The sequence below is a fragment of the Thamnophis sirtalis genome, unplaced genomic scaffold (genome assembly GCF_051295495.1).
Source record: "Thamnophis sirtalis isolate CommonGarterSnake01/CBP01778 unplaced genomic scaffold, rThaSir2_p1.2 scaffold_14, whole genome shotgun sequence".
Taxonomy (NCBI): Eukaryota; Metazoa; Chordata; class Lepidosauria; order Squamata; family Natricidae; genus Thamnophis; species Thamnophis sirtalis.
In genome coordinates this window covers 19,673,449-19,696,136 of record NW_028261394.1, presented here as the reverse complement: position 1 = coordinate 19,696,136, position 22,688 = coordinate 19,673,449, and the positions used below count along the sequence as shown (strand labels likewise).

Genomic DNA, 22,688 nt, shown 5'->3' with positions numbered 1-22,688 from the left:
GTTGGGAGGTGTAGTGTAGACGGCAGGGTAGTAGAGGTCGAATGAGAGCTTATTTTGAGATGGAAACTTTATTGATGTTTGTAAAAATTGTTATCTGAATATACTGTTTAGAAGGATACATCCAGGGAGTTTGCAGGAGATCTAGGCGGAGCATATATGAGAGGAGCACGGATGAATATAAAACATATGTATGTGTATGCATATGTGTGTGTATATATATATACATATATATATGTGTGTATGTGTATATATATGTATATGGATACGGACAGAGGCAGGGACGAGAAGAGCTGGAAGAGGAAATCGAGAAAAGAATTCGAGATGTGTTTAAATTGTGTCATAGAGGAAGGAGGCATAAAAGGGACAAATTAAGGGTTTGGAAACAGACAGATATTTAGATAAAGAGATAAGGCTTCTAGCTAGAGAAGAATTCTACTTGGTTAACTTACTTGGTTTTAACATAGTCTGAAAACCTGCAAGTAATTAAATAATTGAGATTAGGACTGTTTAACTTTTTGTAGTGATAAGAAGCTGAGCTCAAAGCAGAGAGTTTATTGACTTTTTTTCTTTCTTATTCTTTTTTTCTTTTACTCTTTTTTTTCCTTTTAACTTTTAACTTACTTGGTTCTAATATACTCCAGACTGTGTTTGATAAAAAGTTATACCGGGTATGGGATCTGGGAAGTTGGAAGGGGGGAAGGGAGGAGGGATCATAGGGGGGAGGGGGGAAATATAGTTTATGTCAATTTTTAAAACAATAAGAACGCACTTGTATACTGTTGCTTTTTTTTTTCTTTTAATTTTAGTATAAAATAAGAAGCCGAATACATTGATGAATAGTAGAAACACACCGAAGTGAGGAGTAGAGGGAAAGAAGAGGGAGGGGCAGAGAGGGAGTGAGAGGGGAATGGAAGGAGGGTGAGATGGAAGGGAGGGGGAGAAAGGAATGTCAGAGGGGGAGGGGAAGTAGAAGAGGGGAATGTTGAAGGGGAGAAAGGAAAGTTGGAGGGGGGAGAAAGAAAGGGTGTATGGAGGGTTGAAGCGTTATGTTGGTTTTGTACTTTGGAATATAAGAAGAGTTATGTTTATTGCTTAATGTTATATGGCCTCAATCTTGCACAGTATATATGTGATTATATAAAATGAAAATGAAAATGAATAAAAATATTTTAAAAAAAAAAAGAAATAAGAAAAAAAAATGTTAGGTATCCAGTTCAAGTTCTGGGAGGTTATAGAACCCAGAAACATGAAGGTCTCTACTGTTGATACTTGCGTTGTCTAATATTGTCTAAGAGGTGATAAAATAGTTCCTCCTAATATCCACTATCATCACTACAGTTTTAAGTGTGTTCAGCTCCAGAAGTGTGTTCTGGTGTTATTCAACCTCTCGCCTTCATCTCATTTGAGACCAATGACTGTTGTATCATCTGCAAACTTCAGTTCTTGAATAGAGGGATCCTTTGAGATGCAGTCTACCATCCCAACCAAACTGCATGACCGCAGTGAAGTAGAAAATTGGGGAAGATTTGAAGGAATGCTCTTTTCTATTGCATGAAATGTATCTCTGGCTATAGTTTTTGATGTTGAAAAGTGCTCAGGCATGCATTCTTTTTTTTCTTTTCTTTTCTTTTTTGACCAAATGGCTCTATACAGAGAGCTGCCTGTATTTCTAGAAATTTACAAAGTAGCTTGCAGTTTCACCGTGGTTCTACAAGTTTCTTTTTTTTTTCCAATATTTATTTTATTTCTTTAAAAAAAAAACACAAATATTTCATCATTTGTCAATCATTAAGACATTGAAGTACAATTTTTTTTGTGTGCCCCTCCCTCCCTCTACCCCCCCAACCCCCCTCCTCCTCCCCCCCCCCGACTTCCCAGAACCCGTACACGGTATGGATTTTTAACTAACACAGTCTAAAATCTATTAAGAAAAAAGAAATAAAGAAATTAATGACATTCTACATTGACCTTAGCTTCTTCTTACTGAACTAACTTTTAACAGTTTAAATCATTTCTGATCTTAAGCATAGGCTAACTGGAATTTCTTGGTCCCGTATTTATTTTGTATATAGTCAATCCATTTTTTCCAGTCTCGTTTATATCTCTCATTTGAATGATCTTTAAGATATGCCGATATTTTAGCCATCTCGGCTAAGTTTGTCACTTTCAATGTCCATTCTTGGATTGTAGGCAAGTCTTCCTTCTTCCAATATTGCGCCACCAACAGTCTTGCTGCAGTTATTAGGTGCAGAATCAAATTAGTCTCTACCACTGTAAAGTCAGTACATATACCTAGTAAAAATAACTGAGGAATAAACTTTATCCTTCTTTTAAAAATATTTTGCATGACCCACCATATTTTTATCCAGAATGCCTTAACCTTTTGGCAGGTCCACCATATATGATAATATGTAGCATCGAGAGAACCACACCTCCAACATTTAGGCTGTACATTCGGATACATAGAAGCCAGCTTTTTAGGATCTAAATGCCATCTATAGAACATCTTGTAAAAATTTTCTCTCAGATTTTGAGCTTGTGTAAATTTCACATTTCTTACCCAGATTCTTTCCCATGTATCCAACATTATTGGTTCCTCAATATTTTGAGCCATTTTATCATAAAATCTTTAACTAATTCTGTTTCCGAATCTATCTGTATTAATACATTATATATCCTCTTTATATGCATTAAGCTTTGATCTCTTATTTGTTTAAACAGATTATCCTCAACTTGGATAAAACCAATTTTTTGATCTATTTTCCACCTACCCTGTAATTGCCCATACTGGAACCATGTTTGAACTACCTTCTCCTCTTTTAATACCTCTAAAGATTTTAATTGTAATACCCCCCTTTCCGAGGTAGGAAGCTGTCTGTAAGTAATTCTGTCCTGTTTTTGTGCTGTATTCATATTTTCAATTGCGTGTCTAGGAATTGCCCACATGGGTATCTTGTCATTTAATTTATATTGGTATTTCTTCCAAACCCGCAATAAAGCATTTCTTAAAATATGACTTTTAAAATTCTTATCCAATTTTTTGTTGAATAACAGGTAAGCATGCCAGCCAAATACCAGATCGTGTCCCTCAATATTCAATATTCTATCATTGGTTAAATGAGTCCAATCACTAATTACAGATAATGCCACTGCATCATAATATAGTTTTAAATTAGATAGTTTCAATCCTCCTCTCTCACGTACATCTTGCATTATTTTCATCTTTACCCTCGGCTTCTTTCCTGCCCACACAAATTTGTTGATACCCTTCTGCCATTCTAAAAGGTTCCCATCTTTTTTAAGTATAGGTAACATTTGGAAAAGAAATAAAAATTTTGGTAAAACGTTCATTTTCACTGCCGCTATCCTACCCAGCAAAGATAAGTGCAATTTCTCCCATTTTTTCATCTCTGTCTGTATGCTATGCCAAAGTGGTTCATAATTATGCTTATATAATTTCCCATTTGAAGTTAAAATGTTAACTCCAAGATATTTGACTTTTTTAACTACCTCACATCCGAGCATCACTCCTAATTCTTCCTTTTGTTTAATATTCATATTTATAGCTAATATTTTGGTTTTTCCTAAATTTATTTTAAAGCCAGACACTTGACCATATTGATTAATCGTATTCATTAAAACCATACTGGATTCCTGCGGTTGTTCCAATATTATGACCAAATCATCCGCAAAAGCGCGGACTCTATATTCTTGCTGCCTAATCTTGATCCCTTTTAAACCATCCAAGCCCCGTATTTTATTCAACAATACTTCCAAAGTTATAATAAACAATAATGGGGACAAAGGACAGCCCTGTCTTGTACCTTTTCCAATTTGAAAAGAGTCTGTTAAACTTCCATTGACTATGATTTGTGCTGTTTGCTGTTGGTATATTGCTTTAATTGACTGTAAAAAATTATCTCCTATCTGCATTTTTTGCAATATCTTCAGCAGAAATTGCCAGTTAACTCGATCAAAGGCCTTCTCAGCATCCAAAAATATAAACGCAGCAGGGATCTGGTTGTTCTTTCCCAAATATTCTAATGCATTAATAATTAATCTGACATTACTTTTCATCTGTCTCCCTTGTATAAAACCTGTTTGGTCCATATGTATCAATTGTTGAATAACCTACATTAACCTATTTGCTAATATTTTAGTAAAAATTTTATAATCTACATTCAGTAATGAAATAGGTCTATAATTTTTGGGTTGAGTAGTATCTTGATCTTCTTTGGGTATCAAAGATATAAACGCTGTCTTCCAAGATGGAGGGACTTTACCTTCCGTTTGAATCATATTAAATAATTCTCTAAGAGGTTCTACCATTTCTAACTGTAAGTTTTTATAGTAAACCGCTGTCAAGCCATCTGTACCTGGTGCTTTCCCTGACTTTAATTGCTTAATTACCTGCAGGATTTCCCCCGAGGTTATTGGTTGATTCAATTTTTGCCTGTGCTCTTCTCTAACTGAAGGTATTTTCTCTTTGTCTAAATATTTGTCTATGTCTAAACCATTAATTTTATCCCCTTTATACAGTTCTGTAAAAAATTCCCAGAAAGCTTTTTGAATCTCTTCCTGTTGAAACACCTCCTTCCCTCTGTAAATCAGTTTAGATATATTTCGAGTTTTCCTTTTTTTCCTAATCTGATAAGCTAACCATCTGCCAGGTTTGTTTGCATTACAAAAAGTATTGTGTTTTGCATATAATAAATTAGTAGCTACCTGGTCAGAGATCAACATGTCAAATTGAGATTTTAATATGTTAATAGCTTCCTTAACCTTTGTATCGTCTGGGTTCATTGTTAACTCCAGCTCTTTTCTCTTAATTTCCTCTTCCAGTTCTGTTCGTTTTAACCCTTGCTTATTTCTATGTGTTTTATTTATATTCATCAAGACTCCTTTCTGCTTTGCTTGCATCCCATACAAATTCCATAGATGTACCCTTATTCATATTCAAAACAAAATATTCAGATAGTAATTTTTTACAATCATTAATATACTTTTCATATCTAAATAAGTTTTCATTCAATCTCCAAGACCTTCTTGCCTGCACTACCCTTCCCAACTCCATACAAACTGGGTTATGGTCCGAAAGGACCCTAGCCGCAATCTTTGTTTTCTTGACCCTAGAAAGCAAATCATTAGTGGTTAGAATAAAATCAATCCTTGAAAGGGATTGATGCCTGTCCGAGAAGAAAGTGAAGTCATATTCCTCTGCATTTCTTTCTCGCCAAATATCTCTCAATTCAAAATCATCCATAATGTCAAAGAAAGGTTTGGGTAACTTTGCTCGCATCTTAGTATTTAGGCGGGAAATCTTCTTATCTCTCTTAGTATCTATCACTCCATTCCAGTCACCCAATAGTATACAGGAACTATAGTCCCACTGTACTAATTTAGCATGAAGATTTCTATAGAATCTATCTTGCTGTTGATTGGGAGCATAAATTCCCAAAAGTAATGTCTTTTTCCCTTCTAAGATTAAGTCTAAAGCAATATATCTTCCGAAGGGATCTGCTTCTATTAATTCAGCTTTCATATCTTTTCTTAAGTATACAACTATACCATTTTTTTCCATAGCAGAAGCTGCAAAATGTTGACCAAGTTTTGAGTTGATCAAATATTTTTGATCAGTTGACTTGATATGAGTTTCTTGCAAACAAATTACATCGTTCTTAAACTGTTTGAAATAATGAAATATTTTCTTCCTCTTCTGTGGAGAATTCAGTCCGTTGACATTCCATGTTAAAATCTTAGTTGTCATCTTTGGTTGGTTGAAGCATTTTTAGAGCTTCCTGCATGGCCTGTTTAACCTTAGGTCTAGCTCCTCCCACTGCTTCCAGATTTGTTATTGTAGTTCCTTGATCGATGGCCGATGATTGTTGATGCTGTTGCTTTTTAGCTTGTTTCTCCATACGTCTAGTAGTCATGCGGCTAGGTCTTGGTTCCATAGCACCTTGCACTTCTAGAGAAGAGAGATGCTCCATCTTGTCTGGTGGTTGTGTAGTTTGCTGTCTATCCTGTCCTTCTTGTGGTCTTTCTCTGGGTCCAGATGGTGCAGGGTATCCGGCCTTCAATATATTATAATAAAAATCTCGGGCTTTCCATACAGAGTTGAGGCGGTACCTTTGCTTATCAAATGTAAATATGATGCCAAATAGTGCATCCCATCTATACTGTATCTGACGATTTCTGAGTTCTTCGACCAAAAAAGCGTAGTCTCTCCTGGCTCTTAGCATTTGAGGTGGTATCTCTTTCAAAACAGCCAGGTCTTGACCTCCAATTTGAAGCTTAGTGTTATAAGACGCTTGCAGTACCATATTTCTAAGCTCTCTTGTAGTAAAATATATAACGATGTCTCGAGGAAGCTGCTTCTGCTTTGCCAGCCAGGAGTTAACGCGGTAAGCTTTGTCAATTTGCCAGTCTAGGTTGGTCCCTGGTCTTCCCATCAGGCGGTCAAAAGCTTCCCATAGGATCTGTTTCAGGTTCTCCTGTTTCTCCTCACGCAGCCCCCTTACTCTTAATGCGAACTCCATTTGTCGGTACTGTATCATAATAATTTCTTTTTCAGCATTTTCCACTTTTTGTTCCACCACCTCTGTTTTCAATGTCAAGTTAGCATTGGCATCATTAAGAACCTCTAGAGTATCTTCCATTCCAGAAATATGTTCTGTTAATACAGTTACAAGTCTCAGCATTTCGTCTCTAATTTTATCAACCTTAGCGTCAAATTTCTCATACAGCTCCTGTTTAAGTCCTTTTATTTCACTTTTGATTTCTTCTTTCATTTCTTTCATTTCCTCTTTTCTCTCCTGCTTTACCACCTCTCTATTATCTCTAAACTTATCTTCCATTTTAATTGTCTGTGCATTAAGAGCCTCGCTTAGATTACTCAGGAAAAATTCTTTCGTTAACACATCCCCAGCAGGGGGCGTAGGAAGCGGAGGCTGCAGCTTTGTGCCAGGCACTGAGGATGTGCCCCTGGAAGTAGAGGGTGACGACTTCAAGTTAATATTTGGTTTTGAAGCCATTTCAAAATTTATCTGCCTGCAGTTAATAAAACTCTATTGCCTGAATATGCAGCTTTAAGTAAAGAGGCTGAGTTCCCCTTTTATTTTGAAGTTTAAGGCTTGGCTAAACTTTCAGTGAGTAAACATTGTAACAAGACCGTTCAGCAGATTCATCACCATTTAACTTCCAGATAAGCAAGATTAATGAAGGAGTAAAATTCTTGTAGAAATGAAACTAATTAAAAAGCTTCTGCTGGCCTATTGTGAAACCAAAACAAATGATAAGCAATCTCTTTTGTTTTGAATTCTTGTGACAATTAACAAAAAGCGTTCGTTATTACAGGAGAAACCAGCCTGCTCGGCGCCATTTTAAAAGCCTCTAAGTAAATAATTTTTCGGAGGAGAAAAAGAAAAGAAGCTAAAATGTTGATAAACAATTATTGTCCACGCAAACGGATTCAGCTCGTGATAAGATTAAATCAAACAAAACTTTGAACTGAGTGGGGGAGACCTACTTTGTCCCGCACAAGGCAGTTTGAAGTTCCCAGCACGGACAGCCGTTCTGCCTTGGGCTAGCCCCCCTTTCCCTGCAAGCACAAAAGCTGCAAAAATCGAAGAGCATTTGCCAGCAAAACAATTTCTTCTTTCCTTCTTGCCTGAAGGATAAGAAAACCTGATAAGACGTCAGATGGAAGATCCTCTAAACAGGTACATAGCCAGGAATTCGGAGGCAGCTGATTTTTTGCTGCCACCACCAGCAGGCTCCTCCCAGGAAGTCCTCAGGCATGCATTCTGACCACCTCAGCAAACGGGAAATATTTGAAAGGCTAGCTTTGCTTCGGATTCTGCTCCATCAGCCTCACTCTTTCTTTCTGATTGTATGTCCTGAATGCCTTCTCAGGCAAGGGAGTTTATAGCCTCTCTGATGCCATGAAGCAGGTTGCTATTTAATGAGAGTTTTAATAGTTGCTGATATTAATTTAGGTAGCTTAAAATAACCCGCTTCCTGGGCGGGACTTGCTGATGGAAGCAGCTTAACATAGCTGCTCCCGAGTTCCTGGTCGCGTTATCTGTTCAGACATCTGACAGGTACCTTATCCTTCAGGCAAGAAGGGAAGGAGAGAGGTCCAGCTGGGCAAAGTGCCCTTTTGATCTTTGCAGCTTTTATGTCTGCGAAGAGAGGGGGGCCAGCCGAGGCAGAATCATCTCTGTGCCGGAATCTCCAGCTGCTTTTTGCAGCACAAAGTAAGATTCTCCCACTTAGAACAACATTTGAACTATTTGATTTTAATACAAGCAGAGCCTGTATGTGAGAACCTCATTTGTTTATTTAAATCCTAGCTTCATTTTTACAAGATCTTCCTTCGTTAATTTGGCTATTTAAAAAAGCTTTTAAAATGGCGACGATGAATTCTCCGTAACAATGTTTACCTTCTTAATCTTCTTGTAAAGAACAGCTATAAAACTTCAAAGGAAGGGAGTGATTCATCACTCTGCCTTATAGCCGGCCAGCAGATTTTTACTAATTAGTTTCACTTCTACAAGATTCTACAAGACACTCTTTTATCAATTTTGCTAATATATATTTCTAATATAGAGAAGTCTAAAATGGCGATGAATATGCTGAGCTGTTTCGTTACAATGCTTTTTTTCTGAAACCTTTTGCAAAGTCCTACGGAGTTAATAAAGGGGTGATTTAATACCTCTTTTCATAGCTGCACAGCGGGCCAGTAGAGCTTGATTAATTGCTTGAAGATAAAACTTAGAATGGTCTCAAAACTAAATCCTGGTCTGAAACCCCCTCCAGCCCCCAGAAGCACATCCCCAATACCTGGTACAAAGTCGTAGCCTCCACACTCTATGTCCCCTACTGGAGACTTTCTAACAAAAGAATTTTTTCTTGGAAACTTTTAACAGCTTGGCAATCAAAGTCAAAGATAAACTTAGAGATTTTAAAGAAAAGATAAAAGAGGAGATAAAAGAACTTAAGGAGGACTTGTATGATAAAATTGATGCCAGGGTTGCTAAAATTAAAGATGATATGCTGGGACTTGTAACTGTACTGACAGAACATGTTTCTGGAATTGAAGATAGTCTAGAGGATCTTAACGAAGCTAATACCAATTTGACATCGAAAACAGAGGTGGTGCAACAAAAAGTTGAAAATGCTGAAAAAGAAATTATGATACAATACAGGCAAATGGAGCTGGGGGTTGCGTGAGGATAAACAGGAGAACCTGAAACAGATTCTTTCAGAAGCTTTTGATTGTCTGGTGGGAAGACTGGGGTCTAAGTTTGACTGGCAAATCGATAAAGTTTATCGCGTTAACTCTTGGGTGGCAAAACAGAAGCAGCTCCCTCGAGACATAGTTATATATTTCACTACAAGAGAGCTCAGAAACACGATATTACAAGAGTCTTATAACATTAAGCTCCAAATTGGAGGTCAGGATTTGACTGTTTTGAAAGAGATACCACCTCAAATGCTAAGAGCCAGGAGAGACTATGCTTTTTTAGTGGAAGAACTCAGAAACCGTCAGATACAGTACAGATGGGACGCACCATTTGGTATTATACTTACATTTGACAGGCAAAGATATAGTCTCAACTCCATATGGAAAGCCCGAGATTTTTATCACAATATTTTGAAGGCGGGACACCCTGCACCATCTGGATCCGGAGAAAGACCACAAGAAGGACAAGACAGACAGCAAACCACACAACTACCAGACAAGATGGACCATCTCTCCCCCCTAGAAGTGCAAGGTGTTATGGAACAAAGACCTAGCCGTATGACTACCAGACGAATGGAAAAACAAGCTAAAAGGCAACAACCTCAACAATCACCGGCCATCGATCAAGGAGTTACAGCAACAAGTTCAGAAGCCGTGGGAGGAGCTAGGCCAAAGGTTAAACAGGCCATGCAGGAGGCTCTAAAAAAGCTTCAGGTAACCAAAGATGACAACTAAGATTTTAACATGGAATGTCAATGGACTGAATTCTCCACAGAAGAGAAAGAAAATATTTCACTATCTTAAACAGTTTAACATTCTTTTAGAATGGCAGAAGGGTATCAATAAATTTGTATGGGCAGGAAAGAAGCCGAGAGTAAAGCTGAAAATAATGCAAGATATACGCGAGAGGGGAGGCTTGAAACTACCCAATTTAAAACTATATTATGATGCAGTGGTATTGTCTGTAATTAGTGATTGGATCAATTTAACTAATGATAGGATACTGAACCTTGAGGGATATGATCTGGTATATGGTTGGCATGCTTACCTGTTATTCAACAAAAAACTGGACAAAAACTTTAAAAGTCATATTTTAAGAAATGCCTTACTGCGGGTCTGGAAAAAATATCAACATAAATTAAATGATAAGATACCTATGTGGGCAATTCCTAGACGTGCAATTGAAAATATAAATATAGCACAAAAACAGGATAGAATTACTTATAGACAGCTTCTTATTTTGGAAGGAGGGGCACTACAATTAAAATCCTTAGAAGTACTAAAAGAGGAGAAGGCAGTTCAAACATGGTTCCAGTATGGGCAATTACAGGCCAGATGGAGAATAGATCAAAAAATTGGTTTTGTCCAAATTGAGGACAACTTATTTAAAGAAATAAGAGATCAAAGTTTAATGCATATAAAGAGGATATATAATGTATTAATACAGATAGATTCGGAAACAGAGTTAGTTAAAGATTGTATGGTAAAGTGGGATCAAAATATTGAAGAACCAATAATGTTGGATACATGGGAAAAAATTTGGGTAAGAAATGTGAAATTTACACAAGCTCAAAACCTGAGAGAAAATTTTTACAAGATGTTCTATAGATGGCATTTAGATCCTAAAAAGCTGGCTTCTATGTATCTGAATTTACAACCCAAATGTTGGAGATGTGGTTCTCTCGATGCTACATATTTCCATATATGGTGGACTTGCCAAAAGGTTAAGGCATTTTGGATAAAATATGGTGGATTTTGCAAAATATCTTTAAAAGAAGGATAAAGTTTACTCCTCAGTTATTTTTGCTAGGTATAAGTACTGACTTTACAGCGGTAGAGACTAACTTGATTCTGCACTTAATAACGTCCGCAAGACTGTTGGTGGTGCAATACTGGAAGAAGGAAGAACTGCCTACAACTCAAGAATGGACATTGAAAGTTACAAATTTAGCCGAGATGGCTAAAATATCGGCATATCTTAAAGATCACTCAAATGAGAGATATAAACGAGACTGGAAAAAATGGATTGACTATGTACAAAATAAATACAGGACTAAGAAATTCCAGTTAGCCTATGCTTAAGATCAGGAATGATTTAAATTGTTTAAAGTTAGTTTAGCAAGAAGAAGCTAAGATCAATGTAGAGATGTTATTAATTTTTTTTATTTCTTTTTTCTCAATAGATTTTAGACTCTGTTTGTTAAAAATCTATACCGTGTACGGGTTCTGGGAAGTCGGGGGGGGAGGAGGTTGGGGGAGGGGGAGAGGGGGGGAGGGAGGGATATATATTAGGTTAGACACGGTGTGTTAGATCTCAATGTAATGTGACTCCACATGTATACTGTTTTTTTAAAAAAATTTCTTTAAAAATAGGATAAGCCAAGTATATTAACATACAGTGGAAATACACCAAGGGGAGGAGGAGGAGGAGGAGGAAAGAAGAAAGATGGGTAGAGGAAGGGGAGAGGGGGTGTGGGGGAAGGCGAGAAGGAAGTGGGGGGAGCGGATCTGGAGAGAGGAGTGGTAGAGGGGGAGGGGAAGTAGGGTAGAGGGGGATGATAGAGGGAAGATAGAAAGTTGGAGGGTGGTGGAAGAAAGAGGTGTATGGGGAATGGAAGAGGTATATTGGGCTTTCATTTTCTGGGGCATTGTTGACAAGAGGAATTGATGCAATTATTGTTTAACTTTGTATGGTGTATACATGTGAGTGTATGAAAATGAAAAATAAAAATACTGAAGACAAAATAACCCCTTTAAACCCACTAAAATATATATATTTAAAAATCGCTCTACCTCTTCCAGAGGATGGCCATCCTCTTTTATAGCCCTCAGACAGGGCTGATAACACCATGAAATCTACAGACCAAAAATGCATTTGGATATGGAAAGTATATTTTTGTCATCGGGTTGTGTATTCACCTGTGTGCAAGACAGCCAGATTTCTGCCTTCCATTCTACTTTGTTCATACAATAGATGGAAATTGTCCTTATTTTTCCCAAGGAATGGAAGCCTCAGCATTACCCTATCTTGTCCCACTCCTTTCCTCAAAATACTTTTAATCCCCTATCTTGGCTTTGATAACTGCAGCAGTTGTGTTGGAGAGAAAAGACTTCCAAAGACTGAGATGTTGAGGATTAAACAAATGGTGAAAAAGGGAAAAGAAAAGACCAATTTGGTCTTCACGGCTGGGCTTTCTCAATCATGGTGCCACTGCTGTGGAATTTGTCACTGGAAGTGCAATATTAAACTGTAATATAGTTGGGATATCAAATATTGATAACATTCTGTATTTAACATGCTGTTAAGATATATGCCAGGAGATGTAGCTGTTTTCTAGTTCACTTCAAAAGCTGCTTGATACCCTCTTCCCTCTCTTTCATTGTTGGTTTTGGTTTCAGCCCTTAATAAAGGGAAAAAATAGGGGAAGAAATATAAGAACTCTTTGTATATTGCATATAAGACTTTCAGTAAAATATGACCATTTTCATTATAATCGTTGCATGATACATGCTTGTAAGCAACTAATTCTCAACATCAGATCTTCAGTGAAGAACAAGAACCATAAATCTATACTTCCGTTGTTGAAGGATGTAAGAAATCCATTTCTGTTAACACAACCATCCATTTCCATGTTATAAGGATATACAGGAAGCCCTCAAATTATGACCACATTTGAGCCCAAAATTTTGGTGGCAAAGGGAGACATTTGTTAAGTCAGTTTTGTCTCATCTTTATGACTTTTCTTGCCATTATTGTTAAGGGAATCACTGTAGTTCTTAAGTTAATTAAGTGAATCTGGCTTCCCCTTTTGATTTTGCTTGTCAGAAGGTTGCAAAAGGGATCACAAGATCCCAGGACACTGCAACTGTCGTAAATATGAGTCAATTGCCAAGGGTCTGAATTTTGATGATGTGATCATTGGGGAAGCTACAATGCTCGTAAGTGTGAAAAATGTAAGTCACTTTTTTCAGTGCCATTGCAAATGCAAACAGTCACTAAATGAATGGTTGTAATTCGAGGACTACCTGTATCTCAAAAGAATCCAGACATCTAAAATATTACTCCTTGTTCTTGTTTCTTAAACAAATGCATGGGATTATTTCTTTCTATGACGTAATGATTTCTGGCCGTTGCACAAAATATTTTATGAAGCATTATTTTCTTCTCATGATACCCCAAACAACACAACGAGATCCAGTAAATTTTTAACATCATGTTTTCTTGAACAAGCCATAATTTCAGACCTTCTGGAATTTTATTGCAGTTTCCCATTGTTTAGTTCCTAGCTGTAGATATGTTTCAGGAATTGAGAAGCTTCCTTTCTTTCCTTCAAAAACTGCTTTCATCTCTTGGGGATATTGTAAAAATGGTATTGAACTGGGGGCGGGGGGATTTGCACACGTTGTTTTGTGTGTTTATGAATGAAACTTCTCTTTTGTTGTTACCAGAAGCAGCTTTTATGATGTTCCATTGTGGGACTAGATTATGAGTGCCAACAAGAATACCCGCTACAATCGTTTCTCCAACAGTAACACTCCAACAATAACACTCCCAGAAAATACAAACGGGGTAAGAGGGTGCGGTTTGACCGCCATCACCCCTGGCATCCTGGGGTTTTCTCCTTCCTTGTCGTTCTTGTTTCAACCCATGTAGGATGGAAAGTAACACGTTCGCTCTCTGTTGCAGACAAGAATGGAAACTACTTTTGGACCCACATACTCTGCTGTGACCACCATCACCAAAGGTTGGGAATGAATCATTCTTGCTCTGTCTAATCTGTGTAAAATTATAGGGCAGTTTACAGAATAAATAAACTGTGGTTTATTGGCCTCCTCTGAAAGTCCAATAATTGATTTGTCAGATGAAAGCTCCAGCCTGAGTTTCATAAAATTCAGAGTTGAATTTCATAAAAGCTAGATTCCGACTTTGTAATCGCTCAACATATGCAGGAACCAAAAATAGATTGCCCGTTACTATGGCAAGTAAGAGTTCCCCTCTAATCAGCCTACATGTAGAGTACTGAATAGTTCGGATCATATTTAAGTACATCAATAATTACTAGTAGGTCCATAGAATAACGAACATAATAGTTAAAAACTGTAGTTGATTTCTGGTAATAGGATTAAGGGAAAGTAGGATTTTGATTCACAAGTACCATACCTAAAAGCATGGCAGTCAAAAGATGTTGCCAGATTGCTTTCTGATGCTCCAGGTGACAGAACTAGAAACAATAGGTGGAATTGTACAAGACACAAATTTGGGGTAAGCATCAGAAGAAACTTATTTATTCCATATAATACATTTTTATTAGTTTATCAAAATATAAAATACAAAGATTTTTTTAAAGTAATAGAAAACTAGAAGAAAAAAAGAGAAAATATGGTGTAAAGAGTGAAAAGGAAAGAAAAAGGCACTGACTTCGAAACTCTTGGAAGTCATAGTAGAAGCTAATAACAATACAACCTCAACTTTATTTTATTTTAATTTTTTTTATCCTTAATGGGAGAAAACACTTTTTCTATTTTGATATTTTAAATTTTAAAATTGCTCAAATATTATATGTAAAAGGGAAACAAACTCCTTCATTTTAAAACTACATTAAAGCTTTCATTCAATTATATATATTACACCAATAAAAATTCAATTAATTCCAGTTAGCTCATTGGATTTAAATATCTTCCTCAAGTTTATCCTCAAGGAGTAAAATCTTTTTCTTATCTTATTTTCAAATTTGATCAATAATAATGTACAAACTTTGAGAATTATTCAGTTTTACATAGGACAGAAAACATGCATTTACAAACTCATAAATACAATATTACTTTAGAGTTTTCTTTTAATACGTATATCTAACTTATAAAAATTTACCCTAACTAATTAAGTCATTAAATTTAAATCACTCCCTCCAGCTTATCTTCATAAAATAAAAGTCTTTTTCTTTTCAGGAGTGTCTATGGAATCTCTTTTCTTCAAGAACGTCTTAGCCTTCTTAATATCCATGGGAAAAAAAGATTCCCAAAGTTGTTCTGTTAAAAGTTTAGATTAGAATACTTCGTCATAGAATAAAGTTGTCTTCTCTGAAATGTCTATCTTTTTTTTCTCCAAAAATTCTCAACCTTGTTAGTATCCATGAAGAAACAATCCTCTTAAAAATGACCTCTTAAAAATAATGACCTCTTAAAAATAATGAATTTGCTTGGCGCTCTTGTTTCAATTGCACTGGGAGAGTTATATTCAAACCATCATAATAAAAATTAATATAAATCTGGTGTCAGATTTATATTCCAAAGTTACAGTTATGTTATTAGCGTTGTCCAGTATTTGTGGAGTTGTCACAAAGGGGTTGATAATTTTCTACATCTAGTTGTGTTTCTTTTTAATATAATCTGCATGATTTTTATCTTTAGCCCTTAGCCGATTCATGCTATAAATAATACGAACAGTAAAAATAAAAAAGAAAGCTATACGACGAAATTACCTCCAATCTTCTTTACAGTAGTTACAAATGAATTTATTATCCCACCTGCCTCTTTCAGATCATATTATGTGGTTACTTTTTTCCCATGTTAAGTAAAGAGTCTACAAGAGATTTTCGGTCTTTAATAAAAGTACATATTCTATTATTCATGACTGAACAAATTCATTCTGCCATTTCTACAAGTTCTGCTATCTTCACAATCCACTCCTCTTGTGAACGTTTCAATGTTTTCCCATCCTTAGGCATATACCTGTAGTACTGAGGTTACCGTATATAAAATCAGTCTTTCATAATCCTTGCATAATTGTCCATCTGTAAGTCTCAATAATAATAAAAAAAGTTCTGGGTTCATCCAAAATTATCAATCTTTAAAATTCTATTGAGTCATCTTCCATTCTCCACTCAAGTGTAGCCAGGTCTCTTAACAGATTCAGTCACTGACGTTATAAAATTCTTCCCCAGTTCATTGGACGTTTTTGTTTATTTGTTTCTTTGTTTGTCTGTCAAACATGTACAGGTAACAGGTATAAGTACGAACATAAACATGAACAAAGGTCACGTGAAGTGTTAATACCACTTTATAAGGCCTTGGTGAGGCCACACTTGGAATCCTGCATTCAGTTTTGGTTGCCACGATGTAGAAAAGATGTGGAGACTCTAGAAAGAGTGCAGAGAAGAGCAACAAAGAGGATTAGGGGCCTGGAGGCTAAAACATACGATGAAGGGTTGCAGGAACTGGGTATGTTTAGTTTAATAGAAAGAAGGACTAGGGGAGACATGATAGCAGTGTTCCAATATTTCAGGGGTTGCCACAAAGAAGAGGGAGTCAAACTATTCTCCAAAACATCTGAGGGTAGAATAAGAAGCAATGGGTGGAAACTAATCAAGGAGAGAAGCAACTTAGAATTTCCTGACAGCTTGCCTCCAGAAGTTGTGAGTGCTCCAACACTGGAAGTTTTCAAGAAGATGTTGGATAACCATTTGTCTGAAATGCTATAGGGTTTCCTATCTAGGCAGGGGGTTGGACTAGAAGATCTCCAAGGTCCCTTCCAACTCTCTTACTCTATTCTATTCTAAAGGAAGTAGATAAATGGGGACAGTAAGACAGGGACGGTTGGTATGCTGCTGCATTTATGCACGACATCTTTTGTAAAATATCTGGCTTTTCTGCTGTTTGTTCTGTTGACGATCCTCTCCTCCTTAAATGAGGCTGTGAGCTTGATATTCCTTCTTCAGCTCTTGGGCCTCTATCCACAAATCGCCTGCAGGTTCCTTTCTGGCGAGAATCTGCCTTCCAAAGTACAAGTGGGCCAGTTCCTGGCTTCTCCTTGTCCAGAACAGCTCCACTGGCTTGGGGTCACTGTCCTGCCACCAGTTTCTAACTTGATGGCATCTCCACCGTTTGGAAATGTGTTAGTTGTCCATTTTCTCCATCTGGAAATCCACAATCTTAGTATTAGGCAGAAGGTGATCAGCTGATACTTTCCCATTGCATGGAGAAGGGTTAAATTTGATGATTTCTAGAGATGCTTTATAATTCTGAGATATGGGGTTCTTGGTGCTCTCTGAGCTTGGGGGTTTGCAGACGTTGCTTGCTCCCATGCACTGATGTGGTTACCTCGTTTGGTAATGAAATGTCTGCAAGAAAACAGTCTCACTCAGGGAACACAAAGAACCCCACAGTTCAACCCCGAGCTACAAATATTCAATTCTGTTACATTTTAAGTGATGGCTCAGTTTATGAAAACAAGCTAACGTGAAGTTTATAACAGATGTAAATCAAGTAAATAAAATACATAAATAATATATTGCTGTAGGGAGCAGAGATTCAATTAGCTATTCTCTCTTACAACATTCATTTTAATTCCTTCCTACCCTTGTTTTTTAATGATCAGTTTTTTCTGGAGAAATTAACTTTTGTTTTTGCTAAATCTTATGCAGTGATTTTTACAGTTATGCACAGACATTGCTTTTTGTTGGCATAAGAATTGTGTCAGGGTTCCAAGTAACACCCCCGACAAAAAAAGACTCCTGGTCCTTTTAGTGAATGTTCCTGGCTGCCTTGACTGCCACAGAAGCACGTACTTGTCACCAACACAATGCGCAGATGTCAAGGTTCAAAGTAAGACCCCCCCACCCAACAAAAGAAGACTAAGGCTTTAAGTTCCTCAAAGTTCCATTTTATTAGAGATGTCATATTGGCGCATCTGGGGAAACCCGAATCTGAAAGCTTCCAGGTTTTCCCCTCCCAAACGAAGGTCCAAGTCCCTGCCCACACACACATGTCCATCCCAATCAGGCACCATCCCAACTGGAGAGGCCAGCCAGTCACACCACTCCAGGTGCAGGGCAAGATGTCCCTGACTCTCTGAAAAAGGAATGTTATTTTGTCCCATACTCTATATAATCCCTTTTCCCATTTTCCCACAGCATTGAATGTGGCCGGAAGGCCCAATGCACAAGATGGCTTCCAGGCCTCCTGACAAATGGGTTTTCAGGAGATAAATTTAGAATGTAGGCCTAGATCAGTACATGGAGGATAGAATTATTGATGGAAAAATCTTTTCATTTTAAAGCTGTTTTTTCTTTTTAAAAAATCGTTTTGTTCCACCCTCAGCAAATTTGGAGAAGTGGAGTTTTATTAATTTCTTTTCCCTGGACATGTTTTTCAAAGGGACTCAGTGATTTCAAGGCAATGTTGTTATGTTGCAGAATGTTTCACCTCTCTCCCCCCCCGATTGTCCTTTTAGCAGATGGAAGTAGTTCATACAAACAACATCGCCCGACACCCTCCTCCTCAAGTACACTTCCCTTTGCCTCCCGAGATGAGGACGACAGCATGGTAAGTGCTTTGAGAGAAGAGAGATGGCAAGGTTGGGAACGGAGCCCTCGGCACTTTCTTTGACTCAGTTGCAGGTCACAATTTCCAGTCTGCTTCCCCCCCCCCCCCCTTGCAATCTGTTGAAATTTTCCCCTTCATAGAAAGTGCAGTTCAATATATATATATAAAGAGGTCTCACTCGCCATCTTCAGGCTGGTGTTTTCGGCTTCATAGTCAACAAACGAGCGCCACCCACCACCCAGGCTGTTACAACATGAAACAACAACGGACACACAGCCAGCACCAGTAAGCACCAATCTACCAATCATGATACAACCACACAGCCGATCAATCCACTTACTGAAACAAAGCCAGTACTCCACCTACCCCCACCAAGATTTATGGAAAGACGGCAGCTTCGGCCATGCCAAGACAATCTCAATCTTACCCGGGTAAAGACCCGAATACACCAAGACCAGCATGTGTGTGTGTGTGTGTGTGTGAGAGAGAGAGAGAGAGAGAGATAACTCTGGAACGCCTCAAGTAATTTCAGCCAAACTTGGTACACAGATGACTTACTATCTGAAACAAATACTGTGGGGGTAAGACACCCCTAAAACCCCTTGTTCTGTTAAAATACAGCCTGTTGTGCCCTAAAATGACTTCTACTGTACTGCTTTAAAATGGCTTCTACAGTACAGCGCAGTGGAGTTGCCATGAGGTAACGGCTTCACAGTACTCCATAAGGGAGCTCCCTCTGGTAAGGGGGAAAATCCAATATTAGAAATTACATTTGGTCCGGACATTTTTGCCCTATAAATAAAATACCCAGGCAACTCTGGGTTATCACTTAGTATAGGAATAAATCTATGTGAAAGTTCTGTTAAAAGTTCTCAATTCTCCCAATTATTAATGCTGCTTGTTGGCTTTAACTGAAATTGTTTCATGGTGGATTGCATGCCAAGGCCTCAAAATGCAAATTTGTTTTCTGGTCTCTACATCCAGCTTGTTATTTCCCAATCCTCCATTAGCCTTAAGGTTTTAATCCTAGCCAAAATGACAGTTTCTTCTTCCCTTATAGAAGCTGAAATGAAACTATTTGAATACAGATACTGCTAATCCTTGACTTATGACCACAATTGACCCCAGAATTTCTGTTGCTAAGCGAGACATTTGTTAAGTGAGTTTTATGATCTTTCTTGCCACAGTTGTTTAAGTGAATCACTGCAATTGGTAAATCAGTAACACGGCTGTTAAGCAAATCTGCTCATTGAGCTTACTTGTCAGAAGGTCGTAAAAGGGGATCACATGATCCTGGAACACAGCAACGGTCATAAATGTGAGTCATATGCCAAGCATCTGAATTTTGATCACATGATCATGGGGATGCTGCAATGGTTGTAAGTGTGAAAACTTACATTGAAAAAGTTGCTTTTTTCAATGCTGTTGTAACTTTGAAAGGTCACTAAATGAATTGTAAGTCGGGGACTACCTGCACTGTTGTATTTTGAGCTTTTTCACCAGTTCAACTAGTTGTTTTCAGAAATTTCACATTGAAAAGCACAATATAATATTGGTGAAAATTATAAAATTATAAAATGTTTGTGCGGTTGCTGCTTTTTGGAAGCTCAATAATAGCAATCACTCTGAGTTAATGATGGTTATAGTACACGTTGAGTTTGAGCTAATTGAAAAAACAATGGCTTATTTAATATGGCACCACCCCATAAAGCTTATTTGGGACCTAAACATATTCCATTCTACTATCCTTGGAGATGTTGTTGAAGGATAAATTGTTCAAAATGAAAATGAATCTATGAATAAAGAAAGAAAGCTCCACAGTGCCTTTCATCTGTCCTCTTTTTATTTAGTGCTTCTATTTGCCTTTGTAGGGTAGGGGTTGGATTGGATAGGATAGGATATTCTTTATTGGCCAAGTGTCATTAGACGTACAAGGAATTTGTCTCCATTGCAGAAGCTGTCAGTATACATGCAAGACAACCAAGTGATATAATTAGAAGGCATCAATAGGCGAAAGAAATAGGAAAGATGAGAAGGATAATACTAATACAGCCCTATTACATGGATAAATACTCTTAGACATAAGACAGTACTATGGTATTTAAGTGTTCAGCAGAGTGATCTCACGGAATAAATTGTCTTTGTGTCTAATTGTTTTGGCATGCAATGCCCTATAGTGATGTCTTGATGGGAGAAACAATTTGTATCCAGGATGTGAGGGGTCTTCGACCCATGCAGTATATAGATCCCCAATGGAAGGCAGGCTGGTTGTGATTGTTTTTCCTGCAGTCCTAACTGTCCGTTGAAATCTCTACCTGTCATGTTTGGTTGCTGTGCCAAACCAGACAGACAAGCAGAAAGAAAGCCAGAAATCAAAGCTACCAGGGCTATGAGGCTGATCCTGGTTTTGGATTCCTGCTTTTGATTCTCTGCCAGCTGGCTGGAAAGCCAGAGTAGTGCTTCTAAGGGGAGGACCTTCTTGGTTGCAGCCCAGCTCCCTTCAAGGAGACCCCAGGGCCAAGTAAAGGCTTAACATTTTAGATAAGTTACTGTTTCATGTATTCATTTTCATTTTGATGTGTATCTGCACATCATATGGTAGATGGGCAGTTATAAAAACTTGATAAATGAGTAAAAATATTTTTTTAATTTATATGCCACCTCTCAAACTCAAATGATGTTCAAGTAAACTAATGTTTTCTCTTAAAATTGAAAAGCTAGCGTGTGTATCAAAGTTAACGCTAAAATTGATCAACAATAGTAATACACTTAGTTATATACCACTTCACAGTGCTTTACAGCCCCCTCTAAGCGATTTACAGAGTCAGCACATTGCCCCCAACAATCTGGGTCCTCATTTTACTGACCTTGAAAGAAAGGCTGAGTCAACCTTGAACTGTTCAAAATCAAATTGCTGGCAGTTGGCCTAACGACTGCCCCACCATGGATCTTAATAATAATAGGCTGGATTAAAGAGATGCATCTTTACAAATGTTCTAAATGCGAGAATGTGGGGCTCAAAGCGTGTATCAAAAGACCTTCTCAGCCGGTGTCTGAGCTATAAATCCCTGGGAGAATCTGCCTGGAGATTTGTAGATCATCACGATAGATATTTAATACACCAGGTGGTTCCTGGAGGCCAATATCAGCACCTTCAATTATGACATCTGAGCCACTGGCAATCCCTGTGTCAAGGTTCGGACTAATGCAGGGGGTATTGAACCTTGGCAACTTTAAGGCTTTAAGCTGGCTGAGGAACGCTGGGAGTTGATAAGTCCACAAGTCTTAAAGTTGCCAAGGTTCAAGACCCCTGGACTAATGAACCCAACCAATTCAACACTCTGAGACTTTCAGCTTCCTCAAAGAACTACTTTGAGTACCACCATTTTGGCACAAATGAACTTAAAACCAGCTCTTATTTTCCACGTTTTCAGAATAGTTCCATCTTGGATATCCCCCTTCCTCCAGTGTATCCCAGGTCGCATTCTCCAATTAAGTGCTCTGGAGTCTCCTTGGCAACCAGTTCCAGCCTCGGGCCACCACCTGTTGGGATGGCCTTGTTTTCCACGAGATAGTAAGTTGTTTTGACTAGTCCGCGTTCCATTCCATTTCTCTCCCCCGTCCCGAGATTGCGTACAACTGGGAAACGGAAGATGGCTGCGGCGGGCTCGATCCATTTCAAAGGTGACACCCTGCAGATCTTCAGCACAGGAATCTGGGGATCCCCGCCTCTTGCGCTAGTTCACAGCCAATTACAGTTTCCCAATACCACCTTCTGGGCACAGGCAAATAGAAAAGGCCGGAAGCATCGCAGAACTGTGGTTTTGATTGCCTCCGCCTGCCTTGAAAATCCCAAAGGGTTTCCAGGCATCCGTCAAGATAATGAAAGCAGCCTCAGTACAGGCAGTCCTCAACTTACAACCGTTCATTCCGTGACTGTTTGAAATTACAATGGCATTGAAAAAAAAGTCACTTATGACCATTTTTCACGCTTATGGCCATTGCAGCAGCCCCATGGCCATGTGATCCAAATTTGGAAGCTGGGCAACTGGCTCGTATTTATGACGGTTGCAGTGTCCTGGGGTGTGTGTGTCACGTGATCTTGTTTTTCGGCTTTCGG

At 38.1% G+C, this 22,688-nt stretch overlaps 1 protein-coding gene across 2 annotated transcripts in view; it reads left to right on the top strand.

The window, feature by feature from the left end:
- The window catches only part of TRAF7 (TNF receptor associated factor 7), an 89,258-nt gene that overhangs the window by 16,741 nt on the left and 49,829 nt on the right, over positions 1-22,688 (top strand). Inside the window, exons 2-4 of one of the 2 annotated variants that reach the window (XM_087729092.1) lie at positions 13,700-13,817; positions 13,935-13,992; positions 18,477-18,568. In XM_087729092.1, coding sequence (XP_087585218.1) covers positions 13,734-13,817; positions 13,935-13,992; positions 18,477-18,568 — 234 coding nt within the window. In that variant the 5' untranslated portion in view covers positions 13,700-13,733. Of the gene's footprint in view, positions 1-13,696; positions 13,818-13,934; positions 13,993-18,476; positions 18,569-22,688 lie in introns of both variants that reach the window. The other variant, XM_087729091.1, reaches the window with a different exon arrangement.